At 45.7% G+C, this 26991-nt stretch overlaps 2 protein-coding genes across 4 annotated transcripts; one reads left to right on the top strand and one right to left on the bottom strand.

Moving 5' to 3' along the window:
- Positions 1-4166: 4166 nt before the first annotated feature.
- Positions 4167-7368, bottom strand: RPL35A (ribosomal protein L35a). Its single transcript, XM_032193485.1, has 4 exons — positions 7326-7368; positions 6209-6361; positions 5168-5312; positions 4167-4485 (listed from the first exon to the last, which is right to left on the bottom strand). The coding sequence occupies exons 1-4, from the start codon at positions 7334-7336 to the stop codon at positions 4462-4464; spliced, it is 333 nt and encodes a 110-aa protein (XP_032049376.1). The 5' UTR covers positions 7337-7368; the 3' UTR covers positions 4167-4461.
- A 591-nt stretch (positions 7369-7959) lies between these two features.
- IQCG (IQ motif containing G) lies at positions 7960-26557 on the top strand. 3 transcript variants are annotated; one of them, XM_032193482.1, is made up of 10 exons: positions 7960-7991; positions 10994-11141; positions 14150-14394; positions 14532-14660; positions 16130-16211; positions 21808-21969; positions 22869-22943; positions 24363-24494; positions 25512-25613; positions 26115-26557. In XM_032193482.1, the coding sequence occupies exons 2-10, from the start codon at positions 11016-11018 to the stop codon at positions 26247-26249; spliced, it is 1188 nt and encodes a 395-aa protein (XP_032049373.1). In that variant the 5' UTR covers positions 7960-7991; positions 10994-11015; the 3' UTR covers positions 26250-26557. The 3 variants fall into 3 exon arrangements, with proteins under 3 accessions (XP_032049373.1, XP_032049372.1, XP_032049375.1); XM_032193481.1 differs by lacking the exon at positions 7960-7991 and adding an exon at positions 8867-8980; XM_032193484.1 differs by lacking the exons at positions 7960-7991; positions 14532-14660 and adding an exon at positions 8867-8980.
- Positions 26558-26991: the final 434 nt, after the last annotated feature.

The raw sequence follows: 26991 nt of genomic DNA, 5'->3' as shown, positions 1-26991 counted from the left end.
ACACCCCACCTGATGCACAAAGACCACCACAGCATCGGTCTCACAGGGCTCTTCTCAACCAGTGCCGTGCCAGTGGCTCGCACAGAGACCCCAAAGTGCCTCGGGAAGGGGGCTTTCGGCAGATCACTCCCCAGGTTGATGAAGTTTTTCCTTGTGGGGAGGGTACAGGAAAAAACGCAGGGCTCTTCCCAGCTGAACCCAGAACAAGCACTGCTGGCTATTTCTCCTCGGTGGCCCTGACGTTTAAACTGCCAGCACAGTCACCCAAAAACTAATATTTGGGAACGGATGGAGCTGTTCTTTGTGGCCTCTGCAATTGTATGGTTAATTTTGGGTACACATCTACCATTGCCAGAGGGGGCTGGTTGGAAAGGTGAATGTCACCCACAATACCCAAACAACCGCGTTTACATTTCCTTACTCATTAACAGAGGCGAGATCTTACAGCAAATACACCTTTATCTCCCCTTGTGTTACTTAAAGAGATAGAGCTCACACGGGTCAGAGGCAGCCGTCAGCTCAGCACTATTGGCAGTCCCCAGCAAAGCGACTTCAGAGCTCTGGCAGGCAGCCGAGCAGAAAGCCAGATGTGTTTACAAGGCCCGACACTCTGCCCTTTGCCTTCAGACAGCAATCTGACAGAAAGGCTTGTAGGAAATCTCTACAGCTTGCCCTAAATGAGGCAGGGCAATTGCACCTCTTACATATGCCCATGCCTGTTCAGGGCAAATACACCATCTCTTCATTTTGGACTTCAAAAGGGGAAGAGAGGATGCTTTGTCCAGAGAAATAGATATACCCTTTATATTAGGAGTGCCTCAACGTCTAAGCAAGACCAAAGCTCTGTGGGATTAGGCCCCTTAGGAGATGCATTTACCATGATTTACCTCTCATTTAAAGAGAGCAGAGAGAGGACAGGAAAAAGGCTTCTTATCTTTCCTTTCTATTTACGTGTACCCCAAGCAGGTTTCCAGCCCAAAGATTTCCCAACCCCACTTTGCCATCAGTTGTTTGGTGAAGCTTCTCCCATCACCAGTTTCTTCCGATACAGACAAAATCCTGTTTTTTGTTTGTTTGTTTTGGTTTTTGCTTAGAGTCAAGTGATCCCTGGGCCCTGCCAGAGCCAAGGAAGAAATTACCACCATGCCACTGTCCCTGTGATCCCAGCCTCGAAACCTAGTGGCCATGGGTTTGATGACAGGACCTGAGCCACGAAGGACAGGTCCATCAGCTCCCCAGGCTGGAGTTGTTCCAATGGGCAGAGTGGGATGTTTTGGAGCTGCCTGCTTTTACTCCATTGAGCCCTGAAAGGGGCCACAGGTAGCCAGCTGGCAAGGTTCCGTCCTGGCACCCTACCTGATTGCCCCAACACGCATTTGGACTTTGTCCTGGCACGTAGGCACGATGCATTGGATCAGTAAGGAGTAGGGCTACCAAAGTTTTCTTTCAGAAAGAGGCAAAGCTTGGTTTGAATGCCATTTTGATGAAGATCTTCTTTTGGAGGTGGCAATCAGATGCTCACACACCAGGAGCCCACAGGACAGATGATCCTCAATGCTTGCAGTGTGTGACGCCGGCTGAGCAGAGCAGGTCAGTCTCTCTGCCTTAGGAAGAGACCTCAACAGATTTATCAGCCTGGTGCTTCACAGCTTCTGTCCCATGAGCAGCGCTTGGCGGTGCCACGCATCGCCACACAAAGTGCCTGGACATGGCAGGAACGTGCTGACAGGAGAAACTTGAGTGACACACAAATTGTGCCTGAAATTGGGTGGCTAACCAGCTTTTGGATGTTTCAGCAGATAGTAGAGGCACAGGATTCCATCATGGTTACGTGCTTTAAGGATGCTCTAACGTGCTGATGAGGAGTCTTTTGAAGCCAAACTTTCTACAGTGACAAACCGCCTGCAGCACACATAAAGCATCTTGTGTTGACTCGAGGGAGGTAATTTCTGCTTTAGTTTGAACCAAAACAGAAAGTGGACACTAAAAAAAGGTGGGGCTTTATCTCAAGATGCCTGATTGCTCACGGAAGGACTCTTCCACAACACACAAATCAGGTCAAGTGTGTTACAATTACATCCAAACAACCAGACAAGGTCATTTTCCTCCCTATCTTTTAAAGTTGTTTTTTTTTCCACAGAACCAAAACCTCATCCAAGAGGCTGCAAAGTACCAGCATGGTAGAGTAAAGGTATGCATTTAAAGTCCCAACACAGAAAAGCAGAACTAGCAATGGTGCCTTGTCGTGCCCAAAAAAGGATGGGATGTGAGTTGAGCTATTATATGGGCCATTGTTTTTAAAGACAAAAATTATCTACTGCTTCCAGTGACACCAATTCGAGACCACTCATCCCAGTAATTCAACTGGGCCTTGCTCTTCTGGAAAAGCACGGTCTGAGCTCTCACACCTGGGTTTCTTTCACTGTGCCGGTGCTGGGACAGTCTGAAGCCCAGAGGCAGCTCTGTGAGTCCTGCTCTGACTCACTCCCTGCTCACAGCTGAACCAGCCCAGCAGGCTTCCAGGGGACATTGCTTGCTCCAATCTCATTTCATGCAAAGCAGAAAGTCAGTGATTTTTGGCAGGAGATTCCTGAGGGAGGTTGTTCAGCTTTGATGCATCAAAATCAGGGTTTCGGAGCGAGGATGGCATGAGGCTGTGGGAGCAGTGTCCCCTTGTGGCAGCAGGCAGCTCAGACATCCTCAGGATCCTGCCTTGCCCTTCCCTGCAGGCTGCAGAGATTTCGATGTCTGTCCTTCCTTGGGACATGATTTTAATTCCCACATCACACTGCTTGTGAAGCCCAGCTCATCCTCCCTCCCGTATTGGAACCTGGTCACAAAGCATCACATTGGCCTCCCCTGCTCCTCAGGACGGATCGCCACCAGCACAGCTGGCACACAGGGGAGGTTCCTCACCTTCCCGAGGGTCTCACTGCATGAACTGCTTCAAAGTGGTGGCTTTCCACTGCATAAAAATCAGATGTGGCCAAATCGCCTCCTTTCCTTCCTCCTTCACCCTCTCCATCTGCTGTAGTTTGGCACATCAACTGTGCCAAACGGATCCTGGACAAAATCCAGCAGTGGGGGCTGTCACATTGGCATCTTCATCACCTGCAACTGCTACGTACAACCAAACACTGGTTTTGGCAGGGCCAGATGAATGCTGGACTTGAGTTCTGACACAAACATTAACTCAGTGGCAGCACTCATTAATTACCTTCTCTTCAGCAGAAGCCAAACACCCAGCAGGGACCAGTCTGACCCACACGCTGTCACAATCCAATTTGCCTGTTAGTTTTCTCCTCATACCTCTGGTACAGCCCCAACCTGGAAATTCAGTTTATGTTCCACCTGCCCTTCTTTGAATCCTACATGTACAACTTGGTATTTCTAAGAATAAAGCCCTGCTTGACCCAAGTACCCCCTAAGCTGCCCAGTTTCTCTCCATCCATGTAAAAGCTACACGTGTTCTCCTAACCTCAAAGCAAAGACAGAATTGTTTTTAGAGCTTGAAGCATATCTAGAGAAATAATTTATAAACCAGATGACAGGAGCCAGCTTCAAACAATTTGAATTTCACAAAGTAATTTACCCAATAATGTATTCTATCTATATCTCCTTCAGAAGGGAAGGCTATTTATGAAACACCGACCCGCCACATAAAAGCAGCAGGGCCAAGGAAGCTCACTTGTGAGGTGGGAAAAAAGAAGACACTGGCCGTGAGGGTTAGGGCAATGACTCACTTGCCTCAGCAGCCAGAGATGCTTTCCTGGTGTCTCAACTACTGTGATGCATCAGCAGCCGTCACCCTCCTGTACTGACGGGTCATTTTGGGAATAAAAGAAGACTATGACATCAGCAGTAGCCATGCCAACCTGCAGCTGCCTGAAACCTCCCTTAAAATTACCCATTTTTTTTGAGACGTACCAAGAAACTCAGACTTCTAAGTATCCTTCAATCTGTTTTCACTGCCTTTTTGATCAATAAACGTTAAAGAAATCATGAAAGTAACAGGGTATCCTGATTTAAAGATCCTTCCCATCCCACGTACTCTTTGTGGTAAGGCTGGAAAGGAAACCAGCAGGTATAAGAGGTTTCCCTCTAACTGGGAGGCAAGGAAATACTTCTCCCATTCTTTCTCCTGTAGAAAACTTGCGTGCACAGTCTGAGGTTGTAAACATTTATTGCTCAGCCCTGAAAATCGGTCGTTCTACGATGGAGGCAATGACAGGTCACAGTAAGGGCTGCCAGATATTTGCCTTTAGAATGCAGTCTGCTGTACAAGTGCCTTGCATGGGTCAAATCTCCATCTGGGGATCTAGTTTGGAGCCACTACATCACTGTGCTGTACACTCTGATACGCCACTGAAGAACAATAAAATCCCGCAAAGTAGGTGGAGAAGATAAAAATAGGAATGTACAAAAATGAAACAGACTCTGCATTTTATTTCCAATAAAAATTTAGATCCTAGACGGGTACAGCATCTGTAAAACACAAGAATAGAATCACATTAGATACCTTGTTATGGGACTGATTTTAAACAAGCTTCTCTTCAACTGCTATAAAAGCAACTCCCCCATTTACACAAGAGGTACAGGCTCCCCCACAGCTGTCAGCTCTCCAGCTCACTGAGAGGAAGAGGCTTCATGTGTCTGGTTTCAGGATTTAACCATGCTGCTCCTACTGTGCTTTTTCTAAGGCACAGGAGAAAGACAAATGAAGACTCAACATCCCCCTCTAATGATTCTTTGGGCAAAATCACTAGGAAGATAATTGCCCCTCAGTTAAAAACATTTGGGAGGTAGGAGGAAAAAAACTGATGCCACAGTTCCCCTGCCGTTGGGTAGGAACTGGGGCAGAAAAGCAGAAAAATTACATATACAAGATGCAAGGAAAAGAAATAAAAATATCTTTACAAGGGAGCTGAAGAGTCCAGGAACTTTAAGAGCCTTTGGAGGCAGCCTAAACAAGCACACAAAACCCTTCACAACACAACGAATCCTCTCAGCACAAGCAGCCAGCAATAAACCTCTCCTAGCTTCGCAAGGAATACACAACAGCATCAGAACAAAATCAGAGTTCAGGCTTTCCCTCACAGTCAGGGGGATTAAAATGCACCCCAAAAGCTGCCAATGAATGCCTCGTTGCTGAACCAGAACTACTCACCACTCGGATTCTGTGTCCAATGGCCTTGGCAGGGAGGTTGGAACGGAACTTGGCACGAACCATGCCGCTGTTCCCATGGGCACGGGTTACCTTCCCCCAGATCACTCGTGTCCTGTTGGGCTTGCCACCAGGGGTTGCGGTGTTGCTGAGGAAACAGAAAAGGTTCTGAGCACACAAACTGCACCGTGCCTTCCAAACAGGGTAAGTGCTGCAGCTGGTAGATTGTCACAAGCTCCAGAGAAGTATTAACAAACCATAAAGCTTAATAGGGAAAACATCGATATTAAGATCTAACTGAGAACTCCTCAATTTCTATTCTGAAGAAAACACATTTTTTTTTTCTAAGATTTTGCCAGAAACACCACACGCATGAGCCTAAGGCACTGGGACCGGCCACAACTACCTTAGAAGAAAAGCCACGTCATATTCAAAATGATGCTGGTCACACAAACAGCCTGATAAGTTTTATTCAAGGCAATTCTCAACTCCTGTATCTCAACAATTATGCTCAAAGAAAAAAAATAAGTGGAAGGCAATAAGTGACCACTCTGAAGTGACCACCAGTGCTAGCACAGCAGAAGTGTTCTGACATGGACGTGCAAAAGCCAGGATAAGCTTCTCCAACCTTCAAAAATATTCTGCCATTAAATATCCCAATAACAGTGTTCAACACAAGTTCATCGCACCTCTGTTTGCTCTATCAACCTGCCTTCAGTTTTTGCCAGACCCAAGCAAAGGCTGCTTTTCTTCCCGTTTGCCCTTTAATACATCTTTTGTAACAGTGACTGATTATTATACATTAAGTTGATGATCTGAATGATGGACACATAGGTCAACTAATTAAAAAACAACAAAGGACTTCAAACTTAAGAACAAACAAGGAAACTGCTCTAAACAACACTGTATGGACATTGTTTGCAAGCTGAGCTCCTTCTCTTTTTGCTCTATCTAAAGATACCTAAGTAGACTGCTCACACCCCAGCATTTGCAAAACCTGGCATAGAAGTTGACAGATTTAGTTTAGCAGTAAAAATGACTTACTTTTTTGCTTTGTACACATAGGCACACCTCTTGCCCAAGTAGAACTCTGTCTCCTGGCGAGCATAGACACCTTCAATTTTCAGAAGGGCGGTGTGCTCCCGCTGGTTTCGGAGGCCACGTTTGTAGCCAGCAAAAATGGCCTTGGACCACAACCTGAAGACGTTAAAAATGTACATATTAACTCAGTCCAAAACATTAAAGATAAAGCCAAACAACATGCTGGTTCAGAAAAAACTATTTCCACACCAATAGAAATTTAACTGAGGAAAAAAACAGTTCTACCAATTCTACCAATTCCTGCAAGTCTTTACATTCAAGGAAGAGAAAAGCTAAGTAACCGGGACAATAGTCTACGCACGTATACCACATACATTGACTTTCTTGTGCTGCAGTCAAGCATGAGCTGCTGCAGCAGGAAGTATCAGCAGCAATTCATTTGTAGCCTCAAACTGCAGTTTATGCGGACAGGCAGAAATAGAGACCTACAACTCAGTGCACGTGTGCTGGACAACTGACACAAACTCAACAATTCTCTGTGACAAAAACTTGTTTGTGCTATATGCTTAATGCAATGGGATGGCTTGTTCCACAAAACATGACCGTGTCACAACTGTACACAGCAACCATAATACGATGATATTAAGGTAAATAACCCAGTTCTATCTTCCACACAAAATAAACTGCATATAAATATTAAAACAAAACCTTAAGATTCAGTTTTAATCCCTCCACTATCTGTGAACACAATGCTCCCTGTATCTATAGAAGAATACATCAGTGCTACAGGACCTCCATTAATCAATGAAGCACTAAGATCAATACCAAGACTACTCCAACTAATATTAACACTCAACAATCTACTGACAGGCGTGGGACAAAACAAACAGCTACAAGCAGTTCAAGGCAAGGATTTCAGAATACGCAGACCCAATTGTGGCGGTCTGACAGACACCCAGGATATCAGGTGTACTGGCTAGAGGAGCTGCCGTGGAAGACCAGAGCAGGCACAAAACACAATCCACTGCCCGCAGGTTTAGCCAAACACTCGCAAAAGCCCCGTTTTTAGCAGAACCTGCCAAAATCACGCCGTAACCGCAGCGTGGGGCGGCTCACTCACCTCCCGCTCATGGTGTCCTCCTGCAGCCCTGGTCCCGGCAGGCCTAGAAGGACACACACACACACCGTCAGCCTCCCCCGGCCCTGCCCGGCCGCCACCTCCGCCCCCGGAGCCTGCCCCTGCCTCACAGCGGGGATGCGGGGGGACCCCTCGGCCGCATCCCGGCACCGGCCGCTCCAGGCCTCAGGCGGCCTCCCGGCACCATCCGCCGCGCATCGGCGCCATCCCGCCCGCTCCTCACCCCGCACGGCGCCAGACGGGAAGCCCCGGGGGCCCCGCACCCGCCGGCAGCCCGATGGCGGGGGCAGCCCCCCCCCCAACCCCGGCCCGGTGCCGCCGCGGCCCCGCTCACCCCTATGGCTGCGCACCAAGATGGCGGCGAAAGGGAGAACCCCGCGCGCTGCCTGCCGGGATACGCGCCGCGAAGGCCCCCACCGGCGGGCGGCCCCAATAGAGCCTGAGTGAAAAAAATAAATAGAAGCGGCCCCAACAGCGCGCGGACACCGGCCCCGGGTCTCCGCGTGTCCGGTTTGGCGTCCGCTTTATTTTATGGGGGCGGGTTAGCGGAGGGGAGTCGCTATACCCGTTGTTCAGGCACTCCTGCGGGCAGCTCCGCAAGGCCCCCGGAGCGGGGCGGTTGCCATGGAGACGGGGCCGCGGGGCCCGGTGAGCGCCGGGCGTGGGCGGGAGGGGGGGGGGGGGGGCGGGATTTGTGTATGTGGAAGCGGGGATAAACTATAAACTGGGCTTTTTCTTACAGATCGGAGTGGAGGAGGGATGGAGGATTGTGAATTCTCTGAATTCTTCTGTTAGCTTCTGTTTTGAGGAAGGAATAAAGCGAAGTTCGCTCAGGTACCAGTGAGGAGCGCCCACCGAGTGCTTCTCTGGTGGCAGAATGGGCACGGGCCCTGCTGTGGCCTGCCCGGACTCTGCTGTTCCCAGCTGCAGAGATGTCACAGCCGGGAAGTGCTCCCGATAGCTCTCAGTTCGTATCAGCGCAGCCTCAGAGAGCAGGAGCTGAAAGCGTTTCTCTGCAGTCAGCACGAAACCGGCTGCGCATCTCCTAGCCAAAACCAAGACTATTAAAAAAAAATCAAGGCTTCTTTTCTAATTTGCTTCAAATGAGCAATGTTTACCCTAACGTTTATAGCAGTAGACAGTTCTGTAAGGCCACAACTATTTTGCTTGCCTAAGAGACGTTCTTTGGTAAAAGCTCAGATATTCGATTTAAAGCCCAGCTGCTGCCACTGTGGGGATTCAGAATCTCTTTTTCTGCAAAACTGAGCTGACAGAGATGTGACATTCTCAGCTTTGAATTTTCTCATTGGCATTTGTTAGTATATTCTTAAATAACTAAAAGAAATGCTGAAAAAAAAAATGCTGCCCTTGAAGCCATTTCATTTTGTCAGGCAGGATGGGAGAAATGTGCCTCCACGAATCTCACACAGCAGAGGGAGTTGCAATCCCCAGAGGAACAAGGCCAGACCTTTTATACAGTTGTTTTAAAAATTATGTCTTGATATGTTTTTCTTTCCCTTTAGATCAGCAGAGAAAGAATGTCAGCCTAAGCTCTTGGGGGAAGCTGAATCCCTCACATACCTCTCTTTTTATTAATAGAGCTTAGCGAAGGAGTTCAGCAAAGCACAGCGATTAAGGTCAGTGTCAATATCAGGATGGTCTGCGGGCACTGCGTTAATACTAAAATCCGGTGAGAGCACCTCGCTGCTTGTAGCATTTCTAAATGCCCCAGACAGTGGTTTCCTTCCCACTTCCAAGTCAACATAAGCCCAGGCAGAGCTTACTGGTTTGGCTCATGCATCTGCTGAGTATGTGGCTGTTAGCATGGCTATAAGAGGAGATCTGTAGGAGGAGCAAACCAGCAAGTTTTAGAGAAACATTCCTGCTGTGAAGTTTTCTTAACACTCATTAACAGCTTGAGTTAACTCTCTGCTGGACAGAAGTTGTTCATGCAATAGGGGAAAAGCATTCCATCCTCCTTTATTTCCAGATAAGTCACTTTTTCCTGTGAGAGCTGCAAGCATTATTTCTACTTTGAAGAATGCTGTCATAACCACCGGTGAAAGCTCTCTCACAACAACGCTTTTTTCTCCATATTTTTAGCATTAAGACTCCACATGAATTAGATTATTCACGTTATTTAATCTCAATATGTAGATAATAGATTTCTTAAAAAGATAAAAATGTATGAGAAATTTAAAAAATCATTTTATTAGTGCCTGTTATCTGGAAACTAATACATAAAATCTACACTTTTATTTTGTTCTAACTGTTATGGTACTTGCAGACATCTCATAGACCTTAACTAAAAAGTGACCATATATTCCATTCCAGTGAAATTAATTTCATGCTGTAGTTGTAAATTACTATATTTTCTTCAACAGAAACAACAAAGAGATAGAAAGACAAATGGTAACAATTTCTGAACTCTCACAGCAAATATGCCTATTTTTTAAACACTTGTAAAGTTGCTTATGAAAAATCACTGATTCCCAGTGATCCAGGGCATGTCTGCATCTAAACCTTTTTGGTTTTTAGTAGACTACAGACATGTTTTATCCCGTTAGTCAGGTTAACAGGCATTGTCTGATGCATTTCCATGGTTTGCTTACAGATTGGGCTGTAATATTCTGCAGGCCTGGAGTGTGTTTATGCAAGGGTTTTACAGATGGCAGAAACCCAGTCGTAGGAACAGCAGCCAAACGAACATGTTTTTAGTAGATGTCGATGCTTCCATTGCGATGACATGCGGGATCTCAGCCATCTCAGGCTCCCCCTGTGCTAGGTGCTCTACCAGAAATACCTGTTTTAGGAGCAGAGGGATTGTCTAATGGCTTACCAAAACTCATTAAAATCCTCGGATAATTCCTCTATTTTGTATTCACATGTTTTCTTATGCATTTTTCTAAAAGGACCAATCTCACTTGGTTTAATGGTGAATTTCCACCATGCTCTAGATGCACTGTCACAATATTCCATCTGCAAGCAAGGCAGATGTAATATTGTAAATGCGGAAGGGATGCAGATCTGTTTCACATTTGAAAAGCAATTAAAATAAAACAAACAAAATCGAACACAGAACATTAAAGATAGTTTACTTAGTCCAGATATTGGTTCTGGTTTGACTTTCAAAGTCTTGAGGTGGTAACAATTCCTCCCGAGGAGCTTGGGATCATAAAAACGATAAGGCTACACAGTAATAATGAAGAGTAATTAGAACAGGAGTGTCTGCCAACTGAGATTTTATAAGAGGTGTGGATTTTTTTTTTCCTTTTACAAAGGCACCTTCGTTTGGTTGTTTCCCAAAGTACAAAGTCCAGCATGAAGCACTTCTGCCCCCTCGGACTGGTGAGGCCACCTCACCCAATTTGAGCAATCCGTGTTCAATCCCTTCTCATCTTGTCTACCCAGATCTGCTCTAGGAGGGACCAGGACCTGCTTTGTTCTGTGAAAGCTAAACATTCCTTGAATGCAGCCATTAGCAGAGCACAGCTCCTCTTATAAACAGTGTTTGAAAGACTATAAACAAAGCTAGGGAAGTGTATAAAAGGCTGCAAACAAGGCTATTTCAGGTCTACCTTAGTTTATACTACAGTTACTAACATGATAGGGTAATTCTCATTGGCATCTCTTGTCTTTGTTCCTCTTAGCAAGAACACAGAGACTAAAGACATGGAAAAATTCACTCGGCTGGAAGCTCTGCTGTTTACTGCTGTGCTGGAGAATTGCGTTGATCAGCTCGCAATCCTTGGATGTATCATGCCGGTTCCATACGAGGGCAAGACAGACATCAGCTGCGTATGTGCCTCTTGTCCTCTCTCTTTAAAAAGTACCTCTAATTTTTCTCCTTGTCTTTTATATCTTCTATCAGTACTCTTTAAAAATCGGCTCAGAATTTTTTTTTTTTCTGCAAAGCATTCCATGACCCTTTGGTGAAGAAACAATAAAAATGCACAGATGACGTTTTAATACATGTATTTACACTGCAGCATCACTGAGACGCTTTTGTCAAGACTGCAAAGAACTCCACTGATCCAAGATGAGGTTCCTGGGCTTGTAGTTCTAACATCTCAGTGGTTAGATGACAAGCAAAGGATTAGTGAAAAAGAAGTAAAACATATCTAGGGGCTTATATAGATACACGGCCATTTTAAAAATACAAATAAAGGAACTTTGAAAGTACTCCAAACCAGAGTAATTCTGTTATTCTAAGTGCATGCTAATCCTCCTCTAGTCCCCACAGACAATGAATTAAGAAAGATTCCACTTCAAAATGTATTAGTAACTCCCCATTCTTAATGACCATTATTAATTAGTTGATTTCTAAGAGGCATCATAGTTAAGTGGATTTGGGCAGAGGTGTGAAGAAGAAAAAGAAGCCATAATGCTCAGGCAGAGGTTTGTTGCTGGGGAGGAAAGTCTTTTAATATGTTGCAGTGAATTTCAGAGCATGAACAACGCTTAGACTGTGCAATAGAGGGCACTCCTCCCCTTCCAAGAGCACGGTGAACCAGGCTCTCCTGTTTCCAGAGGATGCTTCTCCCTCACAGATCTGGGTGTGAAACCTCTGATGAGCCAGCAGCAAGAACACACAGGCAGAGCATGTCTCAAGGATGGCAGGAGTTGCTCTCCTTCACCCCATTCAGAGGTTCATAGACATACTTAAGTTACATTTAAATTATAGAGAAAATGCCTTATTTTTTCTCTCCAAGCACACAGGCTCATTTTTACCAAGTGATTTCTTAAAACACAGTTTTCCCACAGACTGTAAACCTCAGTTGTATTGCTAAAGATTCCAAAACAAATTGAGGAGGAAACAATTTAGAAACAAGATGATGACCTAAGGGAAGCTACCTGCTGAATCTAGTGCTCTTTAATTCACTGTTTCTCCCTGTTCTCAGTTTACCTTTGTCTGTTATCACTGTATTTGTAGACCTGTACTTGCCAAGCACCTTGCATGCTACTGGAGCTCTGTCAGTCAAACAGATCAATGACATTTTCATAGATTGACATTTCATAGATTGACAGTCTACATTTCAGTTGATGACGTTTTTGACAGGGTTAGTCACGGTGTTGGTCAGCACCTCACTGATTTTCTACTTCAGGGACTTTGTGAATTGCTTTATGCAGTGCATACCCCAGAAGAAGGCAGCCTTTCTATTTGCTGAGTTTGGAGCAAAAGACTAGCAAAAGATAAACAGGTAGGAGAGTACACTGATGGCACCACATGCAGTTCACAAACTCCTTGCTCTTCCGTAGTTATTTGGTAATTATTAGTGCTTAATTCCCTACTGTTTACAGACAACCCAGTTATAGCCTGTCTTGAACTTTCCCAGACATTATAAACATCTATCAGAGCATTCATAAAATCTACATCATATTAAAAGTTTGTTTGCCTAAATTAGCTATTTCTGAAGTACAGCCTTCACTGAAAACTATTTTAAACTTATTTTTTTTCCCTAATTAACTGTGTAATTTCCATGGCTCTGTACATACTTTGCATGGCATTCATTTAATGGAAATTCAACTGTCCAAAAAGTAAGCATGTAGCCAGCTAGACTCCTTCTGTAGTCAGTGGCGAGTCAGGCACTTCCAGAGGCTGGTTCATCTCCTCGTGAGCTGTATGTGTATTCAGGATGAAGCAGCCCTGTGCAGTGCCCTGCTCGCTGCCCCCATTGCCTGCAATAGGATCACAGAACATGATCGGAGCCTTGCTAGACCAGGAGCTTCTTGGAATTACTGCTAGCATGCACCATGGCTGCTCTGACCACTTGTTTTCACTCTGCCCTTGGTGCTGCGTTGGCACAAAGATTTTTGTGGTTGTGAAGTGATCTGGACTGAGAACTGGTGCTGTTAAAAATATTTTTTTTTCCCCTTCTTTGCTGGAAAATGTTTCAGCTCAGTGAGTTCTCTTTTCCATTTCACCAAGCAACCAGAGTGGAGAGTAGGCAGCTCTGGACTAGGATTAGGGCTGGAAATGACAGCATTATTTGGCTTCAGTGGTACTGCTATAAACTGTGGTGCTTAGCCACAGGCTAAGATGACATGCAAACTCTGAGATGTCTGTAGGTGAGCAAGAAAATTTTCTCTTTTAATGCCCCAGTGTATACACCTGCATTCTTACCCACAGCACATTAAGCAGGGGAATTCCTAGAAGCAAGGCCTCAGTTGATTTTATAGCGTGCTTTTGCTTTTTCAGGGCTTTTTTTGCTTGTAAAATTGTACACAGTTGGAAGATATCTTCCCATAAAAGATTGCTGCTAGTATGTTGTATTTCCTCTCTGAATTTACCTTAAACCTCTTCTGCTGTCACTCTCACAAGCAGCAGCTAAGCAGATAGTTGATGCCTATCATTTATTTCCATGCATCTCAGCTCTTGTTCTAACAAAAATATTGTAGGCAAAGGTCCTGGTGTAATAAATGGGGAAATGGCGAAGATGGAAAGAAGGCTGAGGGAAAACAGACTAACAAGCTTCCCATACATAAAAGCTGCTGCAAAGAAGGAAGGAATATTTTTTTCTCTGTGTCTACAGAGACTAGGAGAAGAAGTCAGAGGTTCAACTGCAGACGAGGACTTTCAGAAAAATTTTCCTTACAGTAAAGATAGCTGTGACATGCTGGGACTGACTGGAGACTGTGCAGTCTCCCTTGCTGGAGGTCTTTAAAAACATCTCGGACAAATGTCTACTTAGTATATCTGCATTCTCATTTATTATTAATTGTTGCTCCTCTCTTCTCACATAAATTTGCAGAGGGTATATTTCAACTGCCCAATGTGCAAGCAGGTCTCCTGTACTCCCTTTTAGATTGAGAGCCAGGAAATTAAAGAAATTGGAGACAACAAGAAGGAGCTGGACATCGACCATCAAGAGCTTACATCTGCAAGGCAAGGGGGTGGGGAAGCGGTTACCTCCAAGCCTCTGAAAAGCACTGAGCACAAGCAGCAGCTGGGGAATTCTGTGGATCTGAAAAGAACTCATCATATTTCCAACAAGGCCATGAAACACAGTGCTCTGCCTGCAGATACTCTCAGAAAAATTCAGGCTGACAGGTGAGTGAAGCACAGATATAATGGCTGTGGGGGATGCTTGGGGCTTTAAAGTTCTCAGTCTCTCTTGAAAGGAAAAAATACAGGGTTCCCACTCTCCCACTTATAAATTACTGCTGTATACATTTTCTTCCTGGCAGGCAGTATGCAAGTGATGTAATTACTGCAACTATGAAAGAGATGCAGGAATCAGGAACATTTAACAGCCTAATAGAAGCTAATGGGAGAGAGAATGCAAAGAAGAGCAAGTTTCATGACACCCTCATCAGGTCAGAGTTGACTTCAGGATTTTTCTGCTTTACTGCTCAGAGCCAAAGCCCATTTCCCCTCAGTAGATGCTATAAAAGGGAAGTAAACAAAAACAAACAAAAACCCTAAACCAAGATATAGAAAGGATGCCACTTTTTCAGCTTAAATTACCCTGACTACTTTACAAATTGCACTTCTTTCCCATTGAGAGAGAAATAACTGATGGTACTGATACTAATCACATTAGGGAATTGCCTCAGCTTGGACACCAGTGTCTGCATTAATGCAAATGCTGCTCCATAATTAATTAAAACATAATGTGATATAGGAGATCCCCGATCTTTAACTCCCTGTCCCCAGAGGAAGCCAGAGATGCAAGTAATCTGCTCAAACCAGGGTCAGCAACACACGGCCTTTAGGTTAGATGATGCCCAGGAGGATCTGCTTTGACCCATATGCTAATGTGCTCCCTTTAACCACTGACAGCAAGGGGCTAGCACAGATGGCAGCAGAGGCAATTGTCTTTCAAGCACAAAACCCACCTCTTCCAGTGTCTAAAACCAAGGGATTTATTGTTTATCCATAGAAAGGACAGAAAGCAAAAATGAAAGCAGCAATTGCTTGTGGAATCACTGATCAATACTGGAAAATGGAAAAGGGCAGACAAATCATAACTGGAAAGGACATAATCATTTTATTCCAGTCTATAAACCATATCTAATCACTGTGCTGCCTGATCTACTGTACATTCTTTTCATGGAATGAACTTGGTCTGTATTTCAATATACTATAACTTCCCTGGGTTTGTGCCAATATACTGGTCTGAAAGTGGTCTGCAGCAAGGCTGGAACTCCTAATCAGGAGCTTCAGTGCATCACAGTCACCCAGCTGAGGACTCTGAAAATGAAATGCGTGTTTGCATATAAGGTTGGGAGTGGGTTCAAAGCCTCAGGCAGCAATTTTTGTTACTGGCTTTACATCAAATGATAGGCATAAGAGCTTAGAAAAGCACTCGGTGAAATACGATAGTAATGAAACCTAGAATATTACTGTATCCATTTTGTTTTAAACAGGTAAATACTTCTGTAGGTTTTGATGTGGTTCCCCAGGATTTTGGTTCATTCTACCTCTCTCTCCCATCCTCTTTACTCAGTCTTTTCTTTAAGGATTTACTTACCAAGTCACTGGCTTGTACTGCTTCTGACTTGCAGCTGTGCTGCCTCCTCAAGAATCAGAGTGAAGGGACGAATGCCTTTTCTGCTACCCAGCCACAGAAAGTGGCTATCTGCTGTTCTGAAGAAGCAGGGCAAGCTTTTGTGCATGCTTGTTTTAGTTCAGCTGTTACAAACTCACCAATTAGCAGGTTAAGTGGGGCAGTGTTCAGCCAGGTGCACCGATGTATCAGGAGATAGGAAATCCCCTATCTAGGTACACAACTCCTGCCTTTCTTGATGTATTCCAGTAATTGTACTTTCCCATTTTCCTTCAGGGAGGAGGAAGGAAAGAAGGAGATAAAGTCACTCCAGAAACAGCTGCAAGATGTCAAGAAAGAAACTGAAACAGAACTTCAGGTGAGGTTACTTAACAGTGGGCATCACACCAAAGGGAAATCTACTAGCAGAGATCCTGGAAATGCGTAAGGTACACTGGGAAGTGTAGCAAGATGAAAAGAACACTAGAAAAAAAATGTGGGCATAACAGAGAGGAGAAAGAAGTCATTGAAGGAAATGGAAAGTTAGCAAGTTAGGAAAAAGAAACAAGGAAGAATAGTTGTGGAAAGTGAAGGAGAAACAAAGAATGAAGTTTATTTTTTTTTCCCTTACAGAATTGAACAGAACATCTAAAAGATGTAAAGGTCAGACCCAGGACTGAAAAGGGAAGCTGTATATTTCAATATATACTTACTCCCACTGAAAGTGCGTTGGGAGACTATTTCTAGGCCCTGTGGGATAACCCAAATTCCCTTGACATCTGTGTGGCACTTAAATGAAATAAGCTGGATAGTTTGTCAGGCTCACACCACCACATTTTGTCCGTTTGTTTCTGCACAATGTCCTGTCTCACTCAGCTTCTGATGGCTCCTGGGAAGCTTCTTTTCTCCCTCTCCCCAGGCTCATGAATATGATGAAGTATTTTGCCTTCTGTGTAGTGCTTCACAAACCTCAGTGTCTGTGCACATGACATAGGTGTCCAGCTCTGGTTTAATACCTTCTCTGGGACTGGTATATGGGCTGCAATCATCCCATCTCTCACTAGCAGCAATGTCCTGGCACTGCAGTCAGGCTTGGCATTTCTCTGTCCTGCCTTGCACCTCTCTTTGCTCTTGCAGTCGTCGGAAGGTGTGTAGCTCCCATGCTGAGGTGACCTTCTCTGTGTTCTTTTAATACCTTATGCTAATTGGGTTCTTGCGTTTTGCCTCATCAAGTGGGACCTGCACTCATTTGGGATTTTGTTTTTATGTTTCCAGCCTAAAAATCCTTTTCTGGGTTTCCTTATAGTTTCAGCTTTGATAACAAATCAAAGACAAGACTACTTTAAAGTACTGCTTTCCTCCTGTGCCAAAAATAATGGTGTCTCACTCTGTCTCCCGAGGGAGAATAATTTATTTTTGCTTAATATGGGATTTTCCCATCGGCAGTTTTACAGACACTTGCATGATTTGTCACCTTGCCAACTAATTAGAAGCAAAAATACAGCTTGCTGATTTTGGAGCACTTTGAACAATAATAACACACAGACCTGTAGACAAAAGCCTGCATGGCTGTCTCCAGTGCAGTGGATGAGAAAACAAAAGCAAGAAAATCTAATCATGGAACCAGAAAAACACGGTCATTGATTCACACATGTTGCTTGCATGTTTTTATTTTCAGTCTTGCTAGTTCTTAATGAGATGCTAATTAATGCTGTATTAGTCTGCTCTTCTCATTTTTCTTTCTAATAGAACATAAGTCAAATGCTAAATGTTCTCACATTTCGTTTTATTTCCTTTTGGATACCACTGGTGTCTCAAAAGGAGCCGAGACGATCAGTCTGTTTTTATTCCAGACTGTTTTGTTATGATGTTCTTCCGTAAAGGAACATCACCGATACCTGTACTTTGGCTGCAGGAGTTCTGTTTGCTGCTACAGTGTTCATTTCCAAGCTTGCAGAAAAATACTCACTTTCTCACATTTCCTGGACAAGCGATGGCCATCATACAGATTTTGAAACAAGTTAATATTGTATAAGATAATATCGTTTATAGAGGTTAACAAAAAAAAGGCGGAGGGAGGGAAACGTAAACTTTTAGCTTCCCTCATTGCTGTTCTCACGGAGACTTTTTATGACCTGTAGTTTTTTTGTTAAATTCATGCCATAAATGTATGCAAGTTATGGTATAATTTTATAACACTGTAATATTTCAGGCTACATACTAGACAGAAAACCAAGATGTTACATCATGGTGCCAGTGAAAATAGGTCCATTATTTTTTATTCTCTTTGAGCTCTGTTAAGACAACCAGTTCCAATGTGCCACTCAGTAGTGCATTCAGCAGTGACTAAAATCTGTCACATTTCTTTCCTTATCCTCCCCCAGGAAGACAAATCCATCAAATAACTATTCGGGGGAATATCTTAACTGCATATACCCCTAAACTGGTGCATGTTTGTTCTGGAGAAACGTACCAGATGACTGTAGTGAAAGGCAAGAGGTTTGTGATGGCTCTGGGCTACTTCATCCCAGTGCTGGAACAGCCCCCGAGGCAGCTCAGCAGGAGCCAGAACTGGTGCATTAGATCCAAACGTGCTGCCACAGGGGACAGAGTCTTTGACGAGGGTGCCACTGCCAACAAATCTGGTCCCTCTGCCAGCAAACTGCCCCTCAGACACGGCACAGCACTTGTTGGTATTGAGGTGAGCTAGCGGAGGGCTGCAGAAGTCCTCATGGCAGGAGAATGGGTGACCCTCCAGCCCTGCTGGCCTTTCGGCTGAAGCATTCCTCGGTGGGGTGTGCAGCACAGGGACATTCTGGCAGCTAGGACAGAGCTGTGTGGTTTCAGGGGATGCAAGTCCAGGCTGCAGCAGGTGTGTAGATCTAAGCATAACTCCAGGCTTTGCAGGCTGAGCTATCGCAGCTGCCAGTGGAAAGATTTGAGCTCATCCACACTCGGCGTGGAAGCAAGGAGGCAGGCAGCGGGGCGCCCTGCAGGCTCACTGGCTGCCCCCACACAGCACAGCACCCCCTCCCCTGCTCCCTCCAAACGGTGGGCACCGGGTGAGCTGCTGGCAGCAGGGAGTTTACCCCGAGGCTGTAGGAATCACACAGACTCTTTGCTGCTGGTTGTTATTTCCGTAACCAGCTGTATTTTAAGGGACTGTAAATGCTAATTGCTGTGGAAGAACTGAGAGATGCAGGGGGCACTTGCAAGGCAGATAAATCAAAGTAAATGAAAACACATGAGCATGTGTACCCTTTCCAGCTCGAGTGCAGTTGCTTTTGCTGCCAAACAGCATCTGTGGGGCAGAATCCTATGGCACCGGAGAACAGCAGCAGACAGCCCTCTGAGCTGATGTCTGCGAGCTGAGAGATCAGAGGAAAAAAAAAAAAAGCTTGTTTACCTGCTAGCAGAGCAGACTGGCTCTTAACAAGTATTTCCTGGGTTTTGATCTCGGTCTCTGCCAGTTTGGGGATAGTTTTGGATGCATGATGTATGATTTTGCATCTTTGCTTTGGCAGATTCGAAGCTGAAGTCATCCCAAATAAGCAGCCCAGAGGTTTACTGCATTAACCGTGAAAGCACGCAGTGTCCTGGCTGAGCCCTTTGCTAGAATAAACCAGAATGAATAAATATTAACTCGTTTTCCCCGTACCTGCCTCTGAACTCCAGGGACCAGCACGGTCCACAGATGGCGCCCACGGCTTGTGGGTGGCAGCAGCAGTCACAGCCCGCGATGTCACACCAAAAACGCCCCGGTTCTGCAGCTCCCGGCCCCCCAGCGGGGCTGCAGTAGCTGCCCACATGCCTGCAGCAGACTTTCCCTCTCCAAGTGAGTGCATTACTGTAAACCACCAGCGGGGTTTTGCATTTCACTTCCCGTCTGCTTCGGGTTGTGTAACCGAGCCCCCAGACTCCCCGCTTCTATCAGAGCTGTTTTACACCACCAAATCCAAACCACAAACATGCCGTGCAGCCAAGAAAACAAACAGAGCAGGCGGGCCCCTCTCCCAGCTGAGGCCTGGGGCTCTGAAATCAAAAGCACTTTTTCCCCTATCAAAATAGAAATAAAAAGAAAATAGCGTGGTGTTCATGCTCTGCCCCACCTCTCTGAATTCTTTGTAACCTAGGCTGAACCCTTCTTTTCTGGCCTGTTTCCAGATCCTTAGCAGATAGCTGCAAGACCCTGACTTCAGCAGCACTTGGTTTTGCAGAGCCTCAGTGCCACAAAACCTTGGGGTTTTTCATTAGCATCTCCCCGCTCTGTCTGCCAGCCCCTGGATTTAGCCGTGCTTCCACCACAACACAGCAGGACAACCTCAGGATAAAGTGGTGTAGTCACCTCCCACGTCTACTGAGTAGGAACACAACCACTCCCAATGCCTAGCAGAATTTCACATCAAGGAGAATAAAAGCCATTACCAGAAACCTTAATGGGGCATAAATAGGTCGTGTCTGTAGCTGTCTGCAGTCATATGATGATACGGCTGTTAAAAAAAAATATCAGATCTTGGAAACCTTCACAAATTTTGAATGCATGACTTTTAAAACCACAGAACTGCACCAACCAAGGCCCTAATTGTCCTGAGCCTTATAAATATACTTTACTCTTCCTAGCTGTGTCCGACAAGGGGTGCAGAGGGAAGGATTTTCTTTTAACTGTTCCAAACTCTTCTTATAAGGAAACCTTTCCAGATGAGTCACGCTGCGAAGGCTTTCAAACACAGCGCTATTGAGCTGGCTCCTTCCTGTGGCATTTTTCCATGTTTACACAGCTCAGGAATGCAAGGGTGCTTCAGAGACAAGATACGTGGGCTTCAACCCATTTAAATGCCAACACTTCGGTATTTCATCTTCAGCTGCAAGGTTTGGCTGATGAATGTCAAACCCGTCACAGCATGGCAGGAGAGCAAAGAGAGAGGCTGTAATGGAGCAACTGGGAGCCAGCCCAGAGGCATGACTGCTGCTCTTGCATAATTACACAGGGGACTTTGATGACCTTTTTAACTCGCAATGCAGTCTAGAGTTTTTCATTTTACGGGAGGTTCTTCCAAGTCCCAACCCTTGATTGATGAGCTTTTATCTGCTATTCAAATCAAATCATTAAAAAGGAGTAAGGAAACTAACAATCCCAGATCGAGCAAATGCACTTTGCTGCCTGAGCACACACAAAAAGCTGGACAAATGGGGCACGTTGGCCTGGGGGTAAACGTCCCGGAGACAGAACTCCCCCAGGAAAGCTCAGCTCCGCTGTGAAACAAGGTGTGGGGAGAGGCTGGGAGCTCACCGCCAGCTTTTCCTTGGCACTCCTTACTTACCCTGGGTGTGTGCTTTTATTAACAAAGTGGGCAGCATTTTCTTGATAAGATTTCAAGAAAGAACTGTATAAACATATGAGTGAGTCAAGATTAGATTTTCACCTGTTCATAGGGCTGTATTTTTACAGTTGCTGTATAACTAGGAAAAAAAAAACAACCACATAACAAGCCAAAAACCAGCAATAAATCCAAGGAATAGAGCGTACTTTAGGAAATTAGACTTAGGCATATAGGGGGTTGAGGTATCATCCTCTTGTTACAGATGCCTGCTCACTGAGACAGCCTAATCCAAGTAGTTAGCAAACTCCCTTTAGCAGTTGAAATTATTGGACTATTTTCATGCTTATAATAAGCATGTCTGAATCTCTTCCTGAACCAAAGGCCACCAGGCCTGGTTTCTTGTCCCACTCTGTTCACCACTCCACCTTCTCCGGCGGTTCTCACTCCTCACTGATGAGTTTATTGCCTTCTTGTATGGGTTGTAAATCAAACTTCCATTTGAAGCACAGTTTAAAATGGGTCAACAGTCAGGGAAAGTGTGAAGCCTACAGCCTTTGATTCTTTTGCATTTATCAGGGAGTGGAGAGATTAAGAAACAGAGAGCTGATTTCAGTCTCCAGGCTTGCTTTTTTGCTTATTCTGTCTCCCCCCCAGAACCGAGATAATATAATTGTCTACCTCAAAGATGAGTTCCAAGAGTTGAAAGCCAAAACAGACATGGAGAAATGCTACGTAAAAAAACACACAGACCTCCAGGTCCACCAAACCCAGAAGAAGTGCAGCAATGCAGAAAATGGACTGAACAAAGCAATTGAGGTAAGCTCTTCCCCATGGCCCTTACTGAAAAGTACCTGCAGCTTGTGAGGAAAAAGTCAGCTCAGCGGGTTGTCTGTAGTTGAGGACAGGAGGACTCAGCACTGTGCTGGGAACAATTCTTGTCTCAGAAAGATCTTCTCCTAGGACTCTAGCACTCTAGCAATGCCTCTGCTTGTCTGGTGCCCCATTTTTACACCACGTTATCCTTTTTTTCTCTAAAACGATAAACGTCCCCCTCCCTTGGAATTGCAGCTGAAGTATGGTGAGCTGCACAAGCAGCATTTTTTCAGATCTGAAAAAGCCAAAGAAAGAAAGAAAGAAAGAAAGAAAAAGAAAGATAGAAATAATGAAAATAAGGCCAGTGTTTGGCCTCAGCATGGACAGGTAGCTGTCTTGGGGGCTTTCTACCCTGGAGAAATGCTTGCTCAGAGGACTTAGATGATGACAGGTGGTTGTAGGCCACCAGAACTATCACGTGGACTGTGGATGCAAAGCTTTCTGGATCAGACCTCAAACAGGTAAAACACGGCTAAGTACTTTACTTATTTGGTTCCTTTAAAGGTGATTCAAGTCAAATGGATTTATTTTAAATATATTTCCCCCTATTCATTTTAATGCTGCAAGTTCATGTTCCACTTGCATACAGTTACAGTGCTATTTAGCAACTTCAGCAGCTTAAACTCCTAGCATTGCCCGCAGCATGTTACGCTGGTAGAGCTGTTTGGTAGCCACAGGCTGAACTACTGCCTCGGTCAGTTTGGGCACTGGGAAAAAGGCAAAAATGCGTGTGGACTGCACAGAGAGCTCCACGTGCATGTGCACCAGCTGGGCTCTGAGCAGCAAAGGTACACACACAGATGCAGTAACATCATCTCACATTTCTGTTGCATCAATCCCAGGACTTGAAGAAGGAAACTGATGAGGAGATTCGAGTCCACGTGGAGACTGAAAATTTCCTCAGGCAATACTATACGGTGTGTTTGGCTTTTTATGTTAGTACCTGAAATATCAACCAATAACTATTACATCATTGCTTAGTGTCTAAAGAAAAGCAGTTATTGCTCCATCACGATTGTTGCTGTTTGAATTACTGCTTCCCTTCAAGTCGGAATTAAGCTGGCTCTCCCTGATTTGTGATTTGCTAGATTACACACATTTTCTTAAAATTAGAGTTCATATGATTGGGATTTTCTATCCCATTGTTACAGATTTTCCCTCCCTCAGATAGCTGTATTCAGCTATCAGGGATTTTGTGTAGACCTTTGGCAGGAGCTGGGAATTCCACAACGCAGTGAAGAGTGCTCTTGCACTAAGTCAGGGCAACAAATCACACACCCAAGTGTTGCAGAGGGTGAAAGAAATGACAGAAGCTGCTAGAATAATTATGCCTTTTCTTAATCTGAGCAAGAACTGGGGTTGGATAATTGCTAGCTCATGATTATTGTACCTGATCTGAGCAGCTACCAACCATGAACGTCCCTGTGCTGCTGATCCAAAGGTTCAGAGTTTTTCTGTCATCAACAGCAGTGCTCATAACAGCAAATAACATTGGTAAGCATCATAAATGTCTCACATATGGCTGGAAGAAAACCTGTACTGCTGCAGGCTACCTAGCATCACTGCCAGAGTGAAATTTAAGAAAAGAGAACCACATCTTTAACATACGACTGCAGAAAAGTGCCGGATCTTCAGAGCAATTAAAGCATGAGCTCCCTATCCCAGGACCATAGTCTGACCAAGGTTTCAGAGTGAGAGGACTTCCTACGTACATCCCAAGCCTCTCTGTACTCAGCCAGCAGCTGGTGGCTTTACGGCAGCCCACAGAGAAGAGGCTGACCGTGCCCTCCACTTCCCTCTTGCGTCCAGCTGTGATGTTGTAATGAGATTGATGCTTTTCCTCAGACTATTTTTCCATGCAGGCAATCATGGCTGTTGCTATGGAGAAGTTACTCATGAATGGGAGGAAATCATCTGGCATGATGTTTCAGAAACACCTGCCCTCCTATTAATGAGTGCAACAAAGCCAAGTTCACAACCTGAAAAAGCGTGAGCTGCTGACCCGTGGGACCTTACTCCGGGTGCACTGAGTTTAATCCAGAGAGGGGCTAGGCAGTCATGCAGAGGATAAAAGGTTTCTCACTGTGACACTGTGTTTCCTAAACTCCCCTTCCTATGCTCACACACAAAGAATGGCTTCTGGTTGTCATTTACTGCACCAGGATTGTGCACAAAGCTAACTCCCAGGGCTACTCCATTCTTCTTGCACCTCTGCAAGGCTGAGCCAGTCTCTTTTATCGTCTGGGCCAGTGTTAGGGCTTCCACGGTGTCCCCCAGGCAGTGCACCCCCTGTATGCTCCTTGTACCATGCTGAGCACCTCTCTGTCCCCATGCAGAAGGTGGAAGAGAAGCTGGAATACTGGGTGGACAAGTATGAAAATGACACAGATGCTAAAGACGCAGAACTTGAAGCCCTAAAAGAATCAAAGGCAAACAACCTGGAAATGCTGCAGAGGTTTGCCAGTGAGGTAAGGCGGCAGCAGCAGCTCAGCCATGCAAAACCACGTCCTGGCTTTTTCCTACTGTCATTCAGATAAGGAACAAGGACCATGGGGAAAAAAATCAGTAATCTAGAGCTGTAGGATGGGGTTATGAGCACAGGTCCTGGGAAGGCATGACATCATTTGTGACATCAAGGAAGGATGATGATGTTTTCCCTGAGCTATTTTCAAATACCAGCAGGTAATTAGAAAACTACTGATAGGCTTTGTGAGGGGCAAAGGCACTGCCCCATCCTGTCAGTATGCCTCACCTTAGTTTGCTGCCGTAGCCAGAACAAGCTTGTTCCTTCTAGTGATGTGTGGGTATGACAAGCTGAGCCTGAAAGCAGCAGTTCCTTCCCCTCCTGGAGATGTGTTCACAGCTGCACAGTGCTCTGTTAACAGGAGACCGATTCCAGTTAAAATCATTCCTACCCCACACCAGTTTCTTGGTTAACTGCTGGGCTTTGATCACAGACACACAGGCGCATCAGAGCAGGCAGCACAGGGCAAAACGAAGTGTCTGGTAAAAAGGGCGCTAGGAGGAATTCACTTGTGACCATTCCTTATTGTCACTGGGCCTGAGATGCTGGGCTTGAGTTAGATGTTTCCCTGCTTGTGGGCTCATTTTTCACTCTGTGTACTGTCAGCTGGGTGTCCCAAGCCTTTCAATTCATCATCTGCTGCCTAGCCTGGGGGAGCACGGGTCCTTCCTACCGACATCTGTTGCCTGAGACACCAGCAGCCAGCCACGTTACAGCACAGGATCGGGGGGTTAATTACACCCAGGCCACGAGCGGTTTCACTTTGGCAGCTCTCAGTGCCTTTAGGAGCGGTGGTAATGAGCAACATTTGCCATCTGGATTCAGGAAAAGATCAAATAAAGGAGGTGGGGGAGGAAGGTCCAGGCTTACACATTACCCGTGGGCTGCCATGGAGCAGAGACGTCCCTGGCTGTTTTTTTTTTTCATGTGGCTGCTGAACTACCCCTGTGCTACCTCGCAGTGCCAGATGTTTGAGGAAACCATCATCGCTGATCGGGCAGAAAAGGAGGCTAGAAGAAGAAAACTAGAGCGGGATGCCTTGGAACTGAAGAGCATCCTGAAGGTAAAGGGGAACGAAACTGAGGCAGTGCTGCTCCATCAGCAGCTGGGAGTTAATTATTTGCACCACAGGCTGTGTTCAGGCAGAAAATGGCCTGAGAAAGTTGGCTGGTACAGGGTGGCACAAGCAAGGGACAGATTAAAGCTGTCCCCTTCTCCTGGGGCAGACGCAAAGCCAGCAGCTGGCTGCAGAATGATTAAGAAGGGAACAAGAGGGGAAAAGCCAGCCTCCTCGAATGACCTGGGGCTGTGCCCATCACAGCAGCCCCACTGCATGTGTGATACAAGAGGGGAGAGTCACGGGGCTGTTCCCCTACTCCTCCTCTTGCCCTCAGCTTATACACGGATGCCTTCAGTGTCATCAGCAGAGGCCCAGCTGCTGCTGCATGGGCCAGGGGTTTCCCCCTGCAGCTGGGAAGTGCAGGAGAGACGCTCTGTCCATTTTACTGTACCCGGATTTCCCCTGCAACCGATTTCCCCTAAGACCTCTCTCTCCTACTTCCAGCTGCAGGCCTGGTGGAGAGGTACAATGGTCCGCAGAAACCTTGGCCCCTACCAGAACCTCAAGAAGAGTCGAGAGAAGCAGCTGTCAAAGCAGACAAACAAAAAGGAAAAACCTGGAGCAAAGAAAAAGAAATGATAAGTAAAAAATGTGGCTGCAGACTTACTCTGGGGCTGCTGCTGGGCAGGGCACTGCTCTCTGCGTGTCCATCAGGACGAAATAAACCACGTCACAGATCTTGGGCTATTCTGGAGAACGTGGTTTGTGAAGGTGAAGCTCCAGTGACCTGAAGCTGTCTTTGTACAGCAGAGATGCTGCTTCCCCAGTAGCAGCTTTATGGAAACATTAAAGCTAGCGGGATGTAATCCTATGAACAGCTCCAGAACTCACCAGACGAGGTGCTCTGCACAGACAGCCTCCTTTGCAGTCCCCCACAGCACTGGCCATGGAAGGGGTGGTGTTTGCTGTGGCTCTGAGCGAGGCAGGGAAGGCATCACCCACATCTGGGCTCAAGCAGCGCTCTCCCCGGTGTCAGTGCCAGCATTAGGTCGGCCAGGGGAAAACTGCAGACACTTTGCAGTGTAAACATGAGGGCAGGCGAAGCATGCAGGTTTCCATTCCCACAGCCCTGCAAAGTGTCAGCACCGAGACAGAAAAGCTCTCAGTGCCCTCCTACAGAGGGAAGCAACAATGGAAAAAGACAGCTGGCCGCACGGCCCAGAGGAGCTGCTCTGTCACTGCCGTACCCACCACGACTGCGACCTCCGTGCAGGGATGTGAGGCAGGGAACAAAGCTGGTGGGGAGCAAAGTTCTGGGTTTGTTTGTTTTTTGTCCCTTTCTCCTGACACCACTGTCACTCACCCACGGCTGAGCCGGCTG

This window comes from Aythya fuligula, chromosome 9 (genome assembly GCF_009819795.1).
Source record: "Aythya fuligula isolate bAytFul2 chromosome 9, bAytFul2.pri, whole genome shotgun sequence".
NCBI classification, from domain to species: domain Eukaryota; kingdom Metazoa; phylum Chordata; class Aves; order Anseriformes; family Anatidae; genus Aythya; species Aythya fuligula.
Note: the sequence above shows the minus strand (reverse complement) of the source record. Positions and strands in the feature narration are given on the sequence as shown.